Source organism: Perna viridis, chromosome 1 (genome assembly GCF_037379345.1).
Source record: "Perna viridis isolate PV_CMFRI_1.1 ecotype Kerala chromosome 1, ASM3737934v1, whole genome shotgun sequence".
In the NCBI taxonomy this organism is placed as follows: domain Eukaryota; kingdom Metazoa; phylum Mollusca; class Bivalvia; order Mytilida; family Mytilidae; genus Perna; species Perna viridis.
In genome coordinates this window covers 53,421,216-53,435,968 of record NC_142445.1, presented here as the reverse complement: position 1 = coordinate 53,435,968, position 14,753 = coordinate 53,421,216, and the positions used below count along the sequence as shown (strand labels likewise).

Sequence of the window (14,753 nt, the reverse complement as noted above, 5' to 3'; positions counted from 1 at the left end):
AGTTGAATGTCAGTTTTTACAGACTATAAAAGGAAAGTTGGGATCTATTTTGATGGTTATTGTCCAAAGAAATTAGGGTCCAAAAACATGTTAGAGGTGTCATTTAAATTAGTTTTACTTTATCTGATTGTTATTGTTACAGGTCTAGAATCTTGTCAAATATTCATTACAATCAATATAAGTACATGCTAGATTGCTACAAAGATAATTGCCCCATTGTCTCAATTCTTCAGGGGTTGGCCTCATCGGTCGGAAAAAAGCTGCGTCCTGAAGCATTTAGGGGAGGTCATATTGGCCTTAATAGATAGAAGTCAGAATACTGATGCATTTTTATTAATCAACAATCTAGATTCACTTTGAAAACTTCGAGAATCAAAAATTAGTCCTAGCCTTCACTAAATACAAATATACCAATTCTACTTGTTTCTTTCGAACAATTATACTTGAAGTCTTGATTGCGGAATCACATGCAGGAACAGGACTTTACTTTCATTTTCTTCAGAAATTTCATTTTTGCTGATCCAGTTTTTGTGAGGTACACGATCTGAAGTGGGTCGAATTTATTTGGAACACAACATGCTCTTGGAACTATTGAAACGTGTTCGTAGTTAGTGGCAACGTGGTAAGAGTTCTTAATGATTGCGTGCCCACTAGCATTGTAGTATTGGTGTGTAAATGGAGTAGGACATACTCCTTTACAAGCATTGGCTTCATATGATGCTGGTAGAAGTAACCAACCAGACCAACCAAGTTCATTGAAGTTAACCTCCCATGGTTTAACGCTACAGATGTGTGGATTAAATGTGGCGTTTGCCACTGGCTCAGTAATCGGTAGCTCGTCAATTGACCTCGCCAGTCGGTCGAATACTACTTCGTCCACACTCTCTAGTGCGGATACGTCGTCGAGACTGAAGTCTTCAAAAACAGCTAGAATCGTATTAATCGTAGAAAGCGGATTTGTCAGTCTTGAGAGGATAACAGTAAATGTCTCTCTCTCTGAATGTGTTCTGATACAATCTGTTACGTCGGCAACAAAACCAAACGGAGTGTACTTTGTTGGTATATCTGTAAACAAAATGTGGAAATAAACATCCGAATCATGTTATCACTGCATCTACCGTATTGTAATTTCTAAATCTATACGTAAAGCATGAATGAATGAAGTACCAAGCAAATTGTCATGAAAAAAAAAGTCACGTGAAGTTGATACATTGCCTTTTAAATATCATAATGTTCCCAACACTTTTTCAAATCTCAAAGTTTATTTATTTTTGTGGTTTTATTGTGAATGGTTTGTTTGTTTGTTTGTTTGTTTGTTTGTTTTTTTTGCTATTTTTTTTATTATTTGTAGTTTTCTTAGTTGTTAGATAAATAACAAAAAAAAAGAAAAAAAATCACAGATCCGACACTGATTTAATGTTTTTACACATATATATATAGTATGGCTGAACACATCTGATGGATACTACTACGTCCTAATTTCCTTTGAATGTGCGACATGTGCATGTGTTGGCTCACCATAAAATCTGTGGCTGATACTAATGGAACTTTGTGAGTCCATTTTATCCGTAGAAACAACCAGGCGCGCTGTAGTCATTTTGTTTTGTAGTATTTCTGAGGTGTTGAATACCAAGTTTTGTCTTCTTGTACCATCAACCCTCAAATCTGAAACAAGAAATGTATTCTTTTTGACATTTTTGGAAAATATTCATGTAAATGCAGGATCGCTTAATGCTGCCCGTGCTAAAAAAACACATTTGTACATATCTATTCAGTTCTCATAGACTTTTCTCACGCATTTTTGTTTACAAGTGGATAGGTAGTATTCATAGAATTAGTTATCATATAATAATAACAAAATTTTTAATCATATATTACTAGTCATATTCCTATGAAATATAGTACATTTTCTTACCTTCCTTTGGTATCAAGAAGCGAACATTTCCCGACACAGTGTTTATTTTTGAACTATCTAAATGGTTATAGACGTTTCTCACATACGGAATCAAGAACTTTTGTTTAAGAAAGCGATTGTTTAGTAAATCAGTCGCAGAATCGCTTATCACCTCAGACAATGATTCAGATGTCTCAGAATTTCCTAGCACATTCTCCAGAACTCCATAAAGTAACAACAGCCTAAGTATTGGTTTCATCTTAAGGAGAAGATCGATAGGAGACTGTCTTTCTGTCCTTTTATCCCCATCCTTTGTTTTTTCATTATTATCTGTTTACCAATCTCTTTTCAGAGATTCTATAATAATTTTTGAACGATTTTCATTGTGTGCCCACATATTCCATGCTGGTCGTAGATATCATTACAGTGCTTTGGTGTTTGTTTCCTAGTAATAAGGGCATCGTGTCAACAAGTAATGCTATTATCTGTTCCTCACCGAATGCAAATACATACACACTCCCTGACGTAGTTTATTCTTTATATTGACACTTTTCATAAGAAAGTAGATAATCTCATCATTTGAAATATATTTTTATTTAAGTAAGATGTTTTGAATCTTTTTGCTGTATATCTTACCAACAAAATAAGATTTTAGTGTATTTTAATGGCTTCAAATTAAACAAACGAGAATCTAATCAGTTACGTTCTTCTGCATGTAAATTTCGTCAAAAATATGATTTATCTTGAATACGAACTTGTGTGTGTTATCCAATGTTTAGCCATCTATCAGCGCACTATCTGTTTTTTTTTTTCAAAAAGTTTATGAAAAAGTTTTAGAAACTCAATTAAACGAGTATTTTAATTCCATGTTTCACCCTTATTTATGTACTTTTCGTAGGGACCAGGGGTGTCAAACTACACTACTGAGACAGCTAGATGATTGGCGACCAGGACTAGATAAAAACTACTACGTTCCTGCGGTTTTGATGAATTTCTCTAAGGATTTGGCGGTCTCCCCCATGAAATTCTGCTTGATAAATTATAACATATGGAGTTTCCAAGCCTTCAGTATCCCTCCTCCATTCCTACTTATTAACTAATCGAAAACAACAAATCAAAATTAATAGTATTCTTAGTAGTTGGGCTCGCATCCATAAGGGCGTGCCGCAAGGATCTATCATTAGCCATCCTCTTTTCTTCAATGCTGCTACACTACAGAAGTTTTATGGTCGCCATCATGAACTCGTGGATCGTTACGATGTATCCATCTGCGCCATGAAAACTGATTTGTTAAACGTCATAGTTTTCCTTTCCCCTTTCGTCTACTCCGGACTTGACTTTTTTAGCAACTCGGTGGTTGTTTCTAGAAAAGCAGAGGACGCTTACCCTACCGGTGCACCAGGTTCGTGCTCCCAGTTTTTGGTGTTGAGAGTTGCTCATTTGCGTTTGTTGCTTAGTGTGTGTGATTTTGGTTACTTTGTGTTCTTTGTTGTGTATGTCGGTTTTCCATGTCTGGTCTTTGTCCCTGGATCGCATTCTTTTGATTGCCGCTATAGCCTTGGTTCCCCTGATTACCCTCTCAATGTGTTCAACAATATTGTTTACCTTGTCACACATGGCACACTATATAATTATGTACATGATAACACCTTATCTTTTTTGTTCACCTGGTTATGATGCAATAATTTCCACCTTAGAAAGTGAATCATTGTGAAATTATCTTGTGAAAATATTGTGAAACTATTGGGTATTGAAATTGATTTTAAACGAAATTTTGATATTCATATTGGTAATTTGTATTTGTAGGCATCTCAGCAGCTAAATGTAGTTAAACGTTTGGGTCCATTTTTTAATGGACTCACAAGACCACGTGCACATGACTCGATATTTCCCATTATTTCATTCTTAGTTTTTTTTAATCTGTCACTAACTACAATGTGGTTTTGCATGAAGTTTGATATGTTACCCAGGCAGTCTTAATATGCTTATGTCTTTAATGTGTGTGCACGAAAATATGTTCTATATTGTCCATGTATGCCTTGTAAAATGCGATAGTTACTGTACTATATGTTTTATTGCCAATCTGTTATTATGTTTTGTGTAGTTCTTGTTTGTATGTGTTTGTATTTTGCTGGTCTTTTGCTTTTATGCGTTACATGCCTATTTGTATGTGCAGTCTCTTTGTGTTTAATGTCTTGTGTGTATTTGATATGTATGCTCATTCGGTTCAAAGCTCATCAGAGCATATGTTGGTTGTTATTATTTGTACTGAATCTAAATAAAGTTTCCGTATCGTGTCGTATATTCATTTCTCTTGCTTGACTTCATGACAGGGTGTACATGCATATATTGATGAAGTTTTAATCATTCAATTCAGAAAGAACGAACATTAAAATTGCGCTAGACAATTATAGTGAGGCTTAAATCTGTATATGACAAAGGAATCTGCCTGGTGACCTTATTCCCAGTCACATTGATTTTTTTTTTTTTTTTTTTTTTTTTTTAATCTTGAATACTAGAAATCAGTTATAATTTAATTGATGCTTATACTATTTTATTGGCTATCAACAAATATTACCTTAATTGTACTGAATGTACTTAATGTTCTGGATTAATTGTGTTTGATGTTACAACGCTTTCGATATTCTGTTTACTTTACAGCCAGTTGAAAAGAACCAGTTCCAATTTCAATACAAATCTCGGTAGACTGCTTAGTAGTTTAAATAGCTCTCTAGGTAGAAATCTGCCCTACATTATACCAATGTGCCCTACTTAACTACCACAGAACACCTGTGTGATCTTTTGGACACTGCCTTTTATGTTTGAATAGCTGTCAATTATGATGAGCTTAACCTCTAGCTGTCAAGTAAATACAACTCACTGAGGCCATTTAAATCATTGTTAATTTTTCTATACTTTTTCAAGTTTATATTTTAAGGCATCTTATAAAAACAGTCACTGTAAATAAAAAATGATACTAGTATTTACAATTACTTTACAACATATCTTTTTCATTTTTTTCAAACTGTTTAATACCAAGAAGGTCCTTAACAGGACTGGTGCATGCATTTATATTGCAAACTGAAAACATGGCCTTTTTGCAAAGGTGTAATGAAAATTACCATAAATTAATTTATGCTCTTAAAACTACTTCAGCTAGAAAAAATCTCAGTTTAAAAATGTATGAGCATCAATTTCTTTCTAAAAGATGTTTAATCATTCAGTTCAATTAAGTAATTGAAACTAAAAATAGGTTTGGTCTATAAATATTTAAATAAAACGAAAAGTGTTATCCAATTAGAAACCTGGACCACATCCTTTAGGTTTATATAACTAACTTCATTACAACATTCCTCATATTTAATCGAAATCTTTGATAAATTTGTATGGATATTTGATGGGCTATGACCAAATTATAAGTTGAAAGCGAAAGTTTGGAGTTATTGGCTTACTTAATGTACCAAGTATTTGAAAGCCCAAATTTTTTATCAAATCAATATCTAAAAACCATGCATTATCTGACACGTTAAACTAGAGCGTGTTATTTAAACAGGTACTATCTTTAAAAAAGATAGCCGACGCATATTTTCGCTTTGTTAATACCTAAAACCTGATAAAGATTTTATTTGGTGAATGTGCTATCTGTTTTGTATTTCCAATTGTATTGGTTCGAGTAGGAAGTAAACTATTCTATTGTTTGATTTGATGTTAAAATAGGCAAATAACTTAACAAATATGTTTAAACTAAACTATCTCCAATTATTCAATTTATATAAGTGAATGACAATACTCCGAACACCAATGTCCATTGCAGCCTTACAATTCACGGTTGCTATCACATTTGTCCAATGAAATGGAAGGTTATATTTTACATCGGGTAGGTTGCCATGGTTAAACAGCATGGATGTCATGTAATGTAAAAGCGAATAATACCGACTTTCCTTACGGCCCATGTCTTTTCGTTTCGGTATATTTCGTTTCATTCCTTTTCTCGTTCCGCAGTTTACAGGTACCCTAAATCTCCGATACCGAATTCAGTAGACATCATATCCAAGGGAGCTAACTCGGAACCAATGTCTAAAACTTATAACAAACTTACTGTCGTTACGCGTGGAACAGAACAAGCTAAGATTCAACGTTTGTCATATTTAGTAAGTATTCATGAAATGGCCACGTTGCCCAAATCGATTTTTCAAAGTAAATGGTATAAACTGTAGAAAATAATGCATTGCAATAATTCCAATGACTATTTCTTAATATTTACGAGTTGTAACTGTAAGTAAATACATAATAAGATTTTAGGCTATCCCTGTGATGGATGAAGTTCAGTCTTTGTTTATTGTGCACCGCAATGTTGCTATAGGCGAATTCTCATTTGGTGAGGAGAAGGTGTGTGATACTGTCAATTGGGGAAACTTATTATTTTTACACAGCACAGCCAATAATTTCCAAATTATTACTTAAAAAATAAATAAAAATTAAATATTATTCATTGATGTATTACAAGACAAAACAGTGACTCTGCACTTGCCCAATTGTCTACTTCTGTGTCAACAAATATTGTCACTTCCGTGATATTTTAATTCTGGTCTTACAAGTTACATTCTACGTACATGTATATAGGATGTCCATATAAACTTGCATGTACATGTATCTGAGTGCTACATCAGGGATTGTGTATTAGTGTGCTTTAAATCCCTGGCTACATGTAAAAGCAGAAAACCTCATATTTTATGATTTGGACTGCAAACAAAAAATGAAAGAATCGAATGAAAACATGAAAACTTGACTTGCCTGACTAGTGCTCAATAATTCCTTGTAATATTAAAATTTGCAAAATTTAAATATAATTATGTTTTTAATTTCACTGCTAACATTTCTCCAAGATAAAGTAGACAATAGTTCCATCAATTTTAATCAGAAGGAAGATTCTGAAAGGGTGTTACGTCAGCAGCAGGCTAATATATTAACAACCATTGAAAATTCCATTCCAAAATGGGAGCATTACTTTACTTAACCAGTGTTCAATAAAACCTTGAAAATGATAACATTAGAAAAGTTCACATAATTTGTCATTTACAATATTTATTTTGCTGATAAATAAGCAATTCATTATTTACTGGTTTTACTGTAGAAAATTGAAGTTATAACTTGCATTTGTGGAAAAGGGAAGAAAGGATGGCTATGTACATGTGGTTTAGTACTACTTTTCACAGATACAGCTGTACTGTTATATACCTACATTCAAGCCCCACTGCACAATCTCAATCATTTTCCTTATTGAACTTTTACATTTGAATTTGATAAAAAAGGAAAATACCAACATATAAAAAAATACAATTTTATTTACAATGTAGAAACAATTCAAAATAACCCTACACTAGTCGTTATGGAGCTTTGATCAGGAAAGTCTAGACATAAACTAGACTCAAAACATGAGGCTTTATACAGATTTTATACATTCATTCTATATGTATACAAGAGCTGACCACTTTTTAAAGTGAATACTACTAGTACATGTTTTCCACTAATACTACTTTTGGTTAATCTGGTCAGTACATGTTTTGTAGCTTGTTTTCCTCTAATTCTACTTCTGGTTAATCTGGTGTGTCATCTAAGAACTAATAATGGAACAGGAATCTATGGTTCAAATAGAACAAACTGTATAATGACAAGCACCCCTACTCAAGTTGGCACCCTGTTAAATGGGTATGAGTCAAATCAGTATTTGGTCAAATCGGCACCTGGTCAAATAAACACCTTGTGAAATAGGCACTACCATTAGTTTAATCCAACTCTACCATTAACATGATGATACAAGGTGTTTAGATTGAATTGTATGAAGTACTGGTAGCATGTACATAATCTAATATCTCATGGTCATTTTCCACTTGTGTGCTTTTCTCCCACCTTAAGGCCTAAATGTCAACAAAAGAAAAAAAACTATGACATAAAAACAATTCCGTGTCTCTGCTAAACCTGAAGATTCTATTTTATTCTACTCTGTTTTCAAACTCAGGTGTTTGAGTTCAACTGACATTTTTTTTTATTATTTGCCACTATTTGAAGGATCATTCTTAATGAAGTATGTGATATTTGTTCAAAACCTGTTAAATGGAGAATTCAACAATGATTACTACAAATGCCTCATGCACCATTACGCCTTAAATCTGAACTTCAGAATCAGACATGCTAAAATTACAGAAACTTTCATCTACAAAATACGATTTTGCAAAAAAATTAAAATCTGACTTGACAACCCTGTTTTACATACCAGTCTCAATCGATCTAGACAGGATGTATTTTGTTATACTTGTGTCCATCTCTCCATTGGTCACACTTCACACAATAACTAAAAAATGTTGCCACCAGTTTTTGTGGGAATATGCAGTGTCTTTTCTTTCTATTCATAATTGATGTGAGCTCACTTTCGGTTTTATAAATTTCCATTTTTGAGTTATGAGATTTGATTTGTACTAAAATGGTGTGATTTTGTGTTTTCAAACTAAAACTCTAAAATCATTGCAGTAACATCAATAAACCTTTGGTAGTTGTTAAATTATATTGATGTTAGCTCCCCTTAATTTCTGTAAATTTCCAATTTTACTATTTGTATGGGACTTGGTTCATATAAATGGGAGATTCCAGAGTTATTGGCAAAATAGTTCATTGCTATTGATGTAAGCTCCCTCTTAAATTGTTATGGATATCTAATTTTTTTTACAGATTTGCAGGACATCGATTTTTGAAAATGAATTTTGAACCTCCACATGGGAGAGCAAGGCAATTCTAGTAAAACAATGACAGAAACACCAAAAATCAGTATTTTTTTGTTTTTTATTGACACTATAAATAATTAGGGTTGGCATGGAAAAAAAGGGTAGGTAGGGTTACCAGAAACTTTGAATTTTTTCTGAAAAAAAAAAATTAAAGTATTGCTTAGTCCTTTAGATTAAAAAATTCTTTTAAGAGTTAGTGGAAATAATATTTGTAAATAATAAAAAAATCACTTTGAATTACCTGTTATAAGTACTTAAGAAAAATAATTTTTGGCAAATGTTCTTCCACTTAAATGTTTTAAATATTGCAATCCTGATTTTTACATAGATACCTCACAAACAGATAAGTTTCAACCCAAACTTCAATTCTAGATGTCTTTTGTATGATACATACATACATATACATATATGTAAATTTAACCATAACATCAATGTTTTGGGTTCCAAGCTGTCAAGTGAGTTCCAAAACTAAACTTCTGTAAATTTCAATAAAATTTAAACTCAAGGCATTCTTTTGCATGACATATTTCCCACTGTATTATTATGGATATTGGGTGATTTTTTAGAAATGTTAAGTCACAATCGAAGCTGAATGCTATCAAGCTAGAATGTTGTGTAGATTCTTGGCCCAACTGCTCAGAGTTTGCCATCAGTGGTTGTATTGAATCATGCACTGTGATGTATTTTATTTAATTTTAGGTGCATGTAGTTGGTTGCTGAAATGCTTACCAAAGAATCTATTCAAGAAAATGTTGGTATATTGACACCTCATACTGGTGAACAATTCTCTGATAGGATAAAAGTACAGAAAATACCATGTCTTGGTCGTCTACACATTGTTAGAGATCCAGAGGGATATATGGCTTTGTCATTCACTGTTTTTTATTGGGTTTATGGAACATTTGTAAATGTTTTTCTCATACTGATACCACACTATAATGATAATCAAGTACCAGGAGAACTAGTGCTATGTAAGTTTTGCTTAATAGTCATGATGTAGCTTTAGATACATTCAACCTGAAATGCAGGAAATACATATATTTGCTGTATGAAACTACAATCAAGCTATCAATTTAATCCATGTGTGTGTATGTAAAAGATGGTTTTATTTTTAGTAAACCTGGTAAAATGGAAACTGATTAAGACCTGAACTTCTGAATATTGGTGACCACTACTAATCTATTCTAGTCTCTAGCTTGATCACTACAAATTATTTATTTTCTTCCTGAATTTCAACTTTTTAATAAAATTAATATCAAGTTAAATTTTCTAGTCTGTCCCATTTATAGTTATTGACATATTGTTTTTGTCTTGTTCATCTGTCAAGATTCAAGCAAATTAATGAAACTCTGAGGGTAGCAGGGTTGACATATCATATGTAACATATATTGTCAACATATTTTGAGCCCCCAAATTTTATGGGAGTTATGCCCCATTAAAATTTCCCAAAGTATACTACTGAAGCAGCTTTTCAGGTCAACTCTTCTGGAACTACTCAACTGAATTTCATGATATTTGGTAGGTATCAAGGTCACCATATGTACAGCACCATGTCAAAAGGGAGTCCCATTTTTAATTGCACCCTATACAAAAAACAACAATGAAGCCATTTCACAAGTGATTTTAAATAACTTTTCATATTATGAAAGAAAAATGTCTAGAGAATAAATTATCAATAGTTTTTATGGCCAAGCTCCCAGCAGTGTTTAAATAAAAAGAAAAATGATTAAGTAACAATTTACCTATAAAAGCAAGTAAAGTCATTTTTTTCTATCGAGTTCAACTAATTGTTATTAAATCTTCAAGCCAAATAGACATATGAACTTCAGTTTTTCTCTCTGTTGAAGAAATTTTCTTCAGGTTGATGCCTGGACAGCTGCACAATATTTTTTTTGAATGATGTACTGTAATTTTATATAGATTTTGTGGGGAATTTTAAATATAAAACTTACTTTTGGCAAGGTGCTGTACATTACCCCAGTCAATCCATGAAACTTTAATACCAATTTGACATTGATCTTTGATTAGTTGCATATCAGCAATTAAACTATCTAAGTAATCTGTTGAACCAGTGATCATTTCCATTTTACGTTATTCATCAAGTGACTTTTGATACATGTTGCTTAATGATTTGGTATTTTTTTTCTTTTTCACACAAATTTACTAGATATAAACAATAATATGAATGTAAATACTTTCCTTTTAATTTTTTGGTTATTAACAGGGGCTCAAATTTGCTTAAAACAGGTGGAGGTCTTGGACTTCTTCCAAGTTTGAAACCTCTGGTCCACTTGAGGAAAACCAAAAGTCCCCAAATAAAATGTTAATGAAAATTGTTGAAGGTCCAGGACCTAAGTAAATGAAATCTCAAAAGTCCTGAGTCAGAAATTGAGGGGCCTAGACCTCAGACCACCCCTAATTTGAACTTCTAAAAAAATGAAAAACCTGAAATTAAAGTAAAGATATATTTAATTCATTCCAATAAAAATTCTAGAATTTAGAGTTATTGATAATTTTTCATAACAACACCGGGATCAGACAAGTTATGAGTTATTGGTTATTGATCTGCCAGCAATCGGTCAATATTTGATTATGGATGATTCAAAAAGTTTGGCAGATTGGTTCAGGAACTTAAGGTTTGCATATTTATTGGAAGTTAGAGTTTTTAAACCCATTAACATTTGTGGGTTATTTCCCTTTTTAAATTAGATTCCCAAGCAGCTTGTCAGCACATCTCCTCTGGAAGTGAAATTTTGTTATTATTTTTATTAATTTGATGCTTACAGGTATTTGCCTGAGTATATAGTGCTTTAACATGTACTACTCTTTTTCTTTTCTTCAAGTTTAGAAACAAATCAGAACAAGGTATTTATATGAAATTGAATCATTTTGGATTAAAGAAAATAATAATAATAATAAAAAAAACCCATTTATAGTACTTACCCCTAATATTAAAAGGTGTTAGTCATGCTGTCATGACTAAGAGGGATAGTAAATATATAAACCACAACTTGGTCCCATATTTTCCAATAAAAAACAATAAAGCAATACTATAAAGAAAAAATACTAGAATTCAGTCATGGTCAAATATAGATTTATTTTATACATGTATATTGAAATATTGAAAGCTGAATATAAATTACTGTTCCAGGGTTTTGTTTCCTGTCAGCTATGTGTATCATGTCCTTATTTAAAGCTTCAACAACAAACCCTGGTAGAGTACCTCTTGTTGAAGATTCTCAAATAGGTAAGTTGAAAATTAGTGCCTAAAAATCAGAAAAAAATTTGTATATGAATAAGCATATTATAGGTATCTCCTGAAATCAATTAAAAAATGTCAAACAATGTATTATATCTTTTTTGTTATATTAGAACAAAAATATTTCATGTTTGATATTGTACTGTACTCATTTACCCACAGGTTAGCCTTTATATTCATATTTTATACCTCCCTAATGCTTGGTATAAAATAATCGAATATAAAGACCCATCCCATGTGTAAATGATTACAACACCTTTCCCCAATGAATTATTCCCTGAATGACCAATGTGAGAAAGCAGTTTTTAACATTTTGTGTCTCTCTCATAATTAAAGCACGGGCCCTATTGTAGTACATAGTGTTTTACAGGTCCTCGAGACTTTTTCAGAGTGGAGCAAAATGCAATCTTCTTGCTAAGGAGGTTGGAGTTTTGGCTCTCATATTTATGTTGATGATACTGTTGCTCAAACTATCATTTCCGTCTTTGTTTTGTTATGGCCTGGTAAATATCTGGTTGCACATATTGAAGTTGTTCAGCTACTCTCATTCTTGTCCCAATCTAAAGCTGAGTTAAGTATTTTTAATAACATTTCATTGCTGTATCAAACAAGATATTGTAGCGATACTTGGCTATAATGTCCTGAGTTCATCCGCTGTGATTGTATCAAGCTACTACCTGCAGAGCATTTTATATTTATTGTTGTACTTTTTGGACTGGTACAAAAATTCTGCCAATATTGACAAGATTTTAAAACTTAAAGAAAGAAAAGAAAGCCTTATTTTGAATGGACAATTATTACTACTTAATGAAATATACATATTATTTATGTAAAAAAGAATTTGAGTGTTTAAGTTACTTCATCAAATACCGGTAGTTCAAGAATATTTTATGTACACCAAATCAGCAGTTGGTCCACAGAGACTTGAGGTCATGAGTTAGATCCATTAAGTGGTCAAAAATTGTTGTGAATTTTTTTTAACATTTTTTACATTTTACCATCCAAGCCTTATATATAAAAAGAAACACTCTTGAAGCCATTTATTGAATGATAACTTTGTTAACAACCATAATCTCATTAACATTGTATGTAAGTATACAACAGTATTATAGTTCAGTTATATGCAGAAGATTTACCAATTTGTATCATGATTAGCATTCATATCTTGTTCTTTTAAGTAGCTGTCTTTGTAAGAATCATGCAAAATCTGAAAAATGTGATACACCCCAAAAAAGGCTACATATTTTTATTTTTGTTATTAAGTTGTTTTATGGGTCTATACTATGAAATGTTTAATTATTCATTCAAATCTGCCTGCTCTTAGGAGGTAATCAACATTGAAAATCCAGTAGATTCTATTGTATTTGAGCGTCATTTACAGAGTTATCTCCCTTAATTTTGAAATCTACAGTGCATTCTATACAATTTTTATTTCCTAAGAGCATGGGTTATATGAAAAACCACGTTAATTTCTGTTTACTATGACATTTCAAACAAAATATCAAAAATAAAAATATGTTGGCTTTTTACTTATGAATCACATTTTGCATGATTCTTAGCTGGAGTGCTACTTAAATTATAATGTCTTGATTGTTTTGTGTGTTTTATAGTTTATACATAAGATATGTACATATTGCAGGACCATACTGTAAACTTATTACATAGTAATAAATATTTGCTTGTTTATTTCAACAGAAAAGTCAGCAACCATGCAATGTATCTATTTTCACGAAGCTATGATTACCCCATATTTCTTGTAAAAGAGTTGATGTGCCTGATATTATTGCTATATTTGTTGAGTGCATTTTTTTGTTATTGAAATTGTCAGATTAATATGATGTTGATGAAATAGATATTGATAAATACTAATTTTAGAATTGAATGGCAGAGTGAAAAAAAAATATGTGAGATATATATTAAACTTATAATTCAAATATGCAGTTTTTATCAATATTTTAAATTGTTCAGTTGTAAATAAAATTGTGAAGGTTGCATTGTGCCCAAACAAGTGCTTAAGGATGTCTAAAATATATATTACTATATCATAAAATGATTATTGCATTTTTATTTGTGAATATTATCCCTCTCAGAGTATCTCACTGCATTCACAAGCACACACAAAATTATTTCTGCTCTGGACCAATATAAATGCGATAAGCCTATATTATTGTCATATGTTGTTTGTTGATTTTAATTTCTCAACAGTCACTGTTTATTATTATAAAATTTAACCATTTTAATTTGTGCTTCATTTATACACACCTACACTTTTCAGCATTCAAGTCTATTGAAACGAAAGCTGACAGTATATGATTTTAAAAAAAAGATTTGTTGCAGTCTGTAGCTGTATACTATACTGGTTCAAGGGTGAATTGTATGTATTGCAGATTTAAACAGTTGGGAAGTGTGTAGAGTGTGTCGTATTAAGCGTCCAAAGAGAGCTCACCATTGTCGAAGGTGTAAACAGTGTGTCTTGAGAATGGATCATCATTGTCCTTGGTAAGTATGGGTTTAAAGTTTACTGTTAGGGTCAGAAGGGGCTATAATCATTTTTGTTGTGTGTTTTTACAGTTTATGTATAAGCAGAACATTGGTACTGAAGTTCATTTTTGCCATCACTTGGCGTCCATCTTCGTAGTTAACAAATTTTCAAAACTCTTCTCCTCTGAAACTATTTCACTAATTGGATCCAAACTTGGTATGAATGTTTCTTGGGGTATCCTGCATGGAACTGATGTGAGGATTTATGATCAATCGAAAAACATGGTTGCCTTTACTAAAAATAGAACATAGGGGTCAGACAGTAGTTTTTCGCCTATAT

At 32.0% G+C, this 14,753-nt stretch overlaps 2 protein-coding genes across 3 annotated transcripts in view; one reads left to right on the top strand and one right to left on the bottom strand.

Annotated features, from left to right (window-relative positions):
• Positions 1–317: 317 nt before the first annotated feature.
• LOC148629362 (bone morphogenetic protein 10-like) lies at positions 318–2,410 on the bottom strand. Its single transcript, XM_088549264.1, has 3 exons — positions 1,916–2,410; positions 1,519–1,665; positions 318–1,065 (listed from the first exon to the last, which is right to left on the bottom strand). Exons 1-3 carry the CDS (start codon positions 2,151–2,153, stop codon positions 464–466), a joined length of 987 nt encoding a protein of 328 aa, XP_088405390.1. The 5' UTR covers positions 2,154–2,410; the 3' UTR covers positions 318–463.
• Positions 2,411–5,631: 3,221 nt separating this feature from the next.
• Positions 5,632–14,753, top strand: part of LOC148629360 (palmitoyltransferase ZDHHC21-like) — a 32,777-nt gene continuing 23,655 nt past the window's right edge. Inside the window, exons 1-4 of one of the 2 annotated variants that reach the window (XM_088549239.1) lie at positions 5,632–5,771; positions 9,373–9,644; positions 11,825–11,920; positions 14,320–14,431. In XM_088549239.1, coding sequence (XP_088405365.1) covers positions 9,395–9,644; positions 11,825–11,920; positions 14,320–14,431 — 458 coding nt within the window. In that variant the 5' untranslated portion in view covers positions 5,632–5,771; positions 9,373–9,394. The other variant, XM_088549232.1, reaches the window with a different exon arrangement.

Coding starts and splice junctions, on each gene's coding strand:
- LOC148629362 (XM_088549264.1), bottom strand. CDS start 2,153: ATGAAACCAATACTTAGGCTGTTGTTACTTTATGGAGTTCTGGAGAAT. Junction 1,666..1,915: donor CTTCTTGATACCAAAGGAAG/GTAAGAAAATGT, acceptor TTCTTGTTTCAG/ATTTGAGGGTTGATGGTACA. Junction 1,066..1,518: donor TATCAGCCACAGATTTTATG/GTGAGCCAACAC, acceptor TTTTGTTTACAG/ATATACCAACAAAGTACACT.